General features: G+C 34.5%; 1 protein-coding gene across 4 annotated transcripts in view; it reads right to left on the reverse strand.

Moving 5' to 3' along the window:
* The window catches only part of RCOR1 (REST corepressor 1), a 185,548-nt gene that overhangs the window by 54,789 nt on the left and 127,131 nt on the right, over positions 1 to 3,628 (reverse strand). For all 4 annotated transcript variants that reach the window (XM_015831292.1, XM_015831286.1, XM_015831280.1 and 1 more), the window contains exon 5: positions 2,170 to 2,331. In XM_015831292.1, coding sequence (XP_015686778.1) covers positions 2,170 to 2,331 — 162 coding nt within the window. The remainder of the gene's footprint in view (positions 1 to 2,169; positions 2,332 to 3,628) is intronic.

A 3,628-nucleotide genomic window follows, 5' to 3' on the forward strand; every position in this document is an offset into this window, starting at 1 on the left:
TGGTTATTCCAGCTTGCAGGACTGGCCTAGGGTAATTTTTAGGGGGGTTTTAATTATATTTTAAATTCGACAAATATTTAATATTCTTTTTAATTAATTTTAAATTTGTATTGTTTTGTATGTATTTTAAATAGATTGTCAGCCGCCCTGAGTCCTACGGGAGAAGGGCGGGATATAAATTCAAATATAAATATAAATATAAATATAAATGTGAGAGGGACCTCGGAGTCCTAGTGGACAATCACCTAAATATGAGCCAGCAGTGTGCTGCAGCTGCCAAAAAGGCCAACACAGTGCTAGGCTGCATTAACAGAGGGATAGAATCAAGATTATGTGAAGTGTTAATACCACTCTACAATGCCTTGGTAAGGCCACACTTGGAATACTGCATCCAGTTTTGGTCACCACGATGTAAAAAAGATGTTGAGACTCTAGAAAGAGTACAGAGAAGAGCAACAAAGATGATTAGGGGACTGGAGGCTAAAGCATATAAGGAACGGCTGCTGGAACTAGGTATGTCTAGTTTAATGAAGAGAAGGATGAGGGGGGACATGATAGCAGTGTTCCAATATCTCAGGGGCTGCCACAAAGAAGAGGGAGTCAAACTGTTTTCCAAGGCGCCTGAAGGCGTGACAAGAAGCAACGGGTGGAAACTAAACAAGGAAAAAAGCAACCTAGAACTAAGGAGAAACTTCCTGACAGTTAGAACAATTAACCAGTGGAACAACTTGCCTCCAGAATCGGTGAATGCTTCAACACTGGAAGTTTTTAAGAAGAGACTGGACAGCCATTTGTCCAAAATGGTATAGGGTTTCCTCCCTGAGCAGGGGGTTGGACTAGATGACCTCCAAGATCCCTTCCAACTTTACTACTACTACTACTACTACTACTACTACTACTACTACTACTACTACTACTATTATTATTATTATTATTATTATTATTATTATTATTATTATTTGGAGGACTGACTGAATTCAATTATTATTTGCTTGTCCAGAATCTTTTTACTGGGAAAGAAAAATACTAGTGACCATAAGACATTCCTTTTCTTCCAATAACAGCATTTTTTTCATAAACAGTCTACATAGCTAGCCCTAAGTCTTATAACAAAAATATTTTATGCCATAAGATTATTTCCTGCCTGTTAAAGGACTGGTTTTATGCTATCAGAAAGCAAATCAGCAGCAGAATCATAGATCACGTCATAGAATCAAGGGATGGAAGGGGTAATTTAGACCATGGAATCCAACTTCACACAGATATTCAAATCAAATTATCCTCAAAAAAAAGGGACAGCTTAGTCTTCAATGAGACCGTTTTATGGATATCAGAAGCGCAATTCTTTAACTCTTTAAAACATTCAATAACCCAGAACAAACCAATTTGCTGGTTTGAAGGACTGGAAAAAATTCTTAAAGGCAGGCTACTAAATTGGAAGTCTTGGCCACAAAAAGAGGAAAAATGGTTATTTCATCCAATTAACAGCTTGCAGTTACATGTGTGCCCCTTAACTCCAGTGATTATCAATATAAAAATTTTATTCTTTAAAATATCTTCACAGAAAAACAACTCTGGAGGAAAAAGAATGTTTTCAGTGTTTGTGTCACTCAGATAATGAAGGTAGGTTTAAATGCAAGTAAAACTGATATTTAAACATCTCATACTTCTACCACCTTCTCTTTGAGTTTTATTTCAAAAATTGCTTAAATCTGGCCTGTTGCTAAGGTTTTCAGATATACAAACATGTATGGAGCTATATTCAGAAAGTGTGGAATATTTTGACAGACCATTACTGCAAAAGGCTGCATGTACTGTCGATTTTACAAAAATGAAAAAATAATTTGACATTATTTTCCCTCTGTTAAAGATCTAAAAAAAATGATAATGAACTGGTCCTTTATAGTGCTAATATGCAGATACTATTTATTCTGTACAATGAAAAGTTTCTAATATCATCTCCAAAATTCACTCAATCCATTCTTTTTCCTGGCTATCATCAATATTGGGTGGTTGCATACTGAACTTTGTAAATAATAAACAAGGATAAAATGATGATACATGTATTTGGATAATAAAAACTAATCATTAAAATACATGTTAACTCCCTCATTTGTTTTTAAGTCAAGAACTTTGCATTTGCAATCTGTTGCACATGACCATCCTTACCATTTGCTGAATTCGATGAAAAGTTTTCCCATGGAAGCTGAAAGCTTGTTCAAACAATACTTTGTCTTCAACCGTCCATTCATCTGGGAAGGGGGTGAAATTGGGTAAATCTGCCAGAGATTTCTCGATGTTATGTTTGTGCCAAAACAGCATCCCAAGGGCCTGCAATGGGGAAAGATGGAGCAGAAAGAAAAGCCCATAATCAAAGGAAAACAGTAATAATTCTGGCATGTTTACATTAAAAATTGCCAACCACACCACAGGTTTTAGTGGTCTGGTCTGTTTAAGATACTTCCCAATTGTCCTCTGCGACAACAGTCACACTGCATTCTTATTACACAGACAACTAGAGAGACAGAAGGAAGTAACATAGAGATTACCTGTTAATATCACCTATGAACTTGTAGACATAGGACTCTTTATAGCACTGTTATATTACAATGCTTTCTTTTGAAGTGATGAATAATACAGAAGACTTCAATCTAGAAATTTTGCAAAAATACACAATGGGTTCTGAATGCTGTGAAGGCATTATCTTTCTTCTCCACTAAAGCACTATTGTATGGTAAGTATCCATGGGCCTCCGGAGTATGTGTTTTGTGTGTGTATGTGATGTCTTGAGGCCGCTGGTACAAATTACTGCATCATTTTGACATCATTGTGACTTGTAACATAAGCCTACAACGGATATAGAAGTAGACATCATCACTGAGTTGTTAATCTGCAAGTTAATTGTATAATTAGTATATAAAATAGCCCCCTACAATTTGAATTTAAGAAAACTGGACATTCTATGAGAATGACCACTTTTGTATAAAAGAAATGAATCCTCAAAAATGCTCACAACTTTTAATTATGAGCATAATTTAATGAAGAAATATTTTAATAATAATAATAACAACAACAACAACAACCGCCTCCATCCTGCAACGATATCTGTAATAACATCAAACATCCACATCTGCCTATCCCAGGTCTTTGGTAAGGATTTGATAGGTAGACAAAATGCCAAATCCAGTCTGAACATCTGGCTGACTGTGCGATGATCCATAATAATAATAATAATAATAATAATAATAATAATAATAATAATAATAATAATAATAATAATAATAATAATAATAATAATAATAATAGTAGTAGTAGTAGTAGTAGTAGTAGTAGTAGTAGTAGTAATAATAGTAATGGATGAAATGTGTAACAGTGATACTCATTGTCATTGGGGCACTGAGAACTATGTCCAAAACTTTGCAAAATATTTCAAGAAACTGCAGCTTCCTGCAATAACTCCAGCAAAAAACTGCACTACTCGGAACATCTTACATTTTAAGAAGGTACCTGGTTGATACCTAGGATCATTAGTGCCAGTCAATTTGAATGTTCAGTTGACTGAGGTTCACATCTAAATAATAATAATAATAATAATAATAATAATAATAATAATAATAATAATAATAAT

This window comes from Protobothrops mucrosquamatus, unplaced genomic scaffold (assembly GCF_001527695.2).
Source record: "Protobothrops mucrosquamatus isolate PMUCROS unplaced genomic scaffold, P.Mucros_1.0 scaffold_255, whole genome shotgun sequence".
Taxonomy (NCBI): Eukaryota; Metazoa; Chordata; class Lepidosauria; order Squamata; family Viperidae; genus Protobothrops; species Protobothrops mucrosquamatus.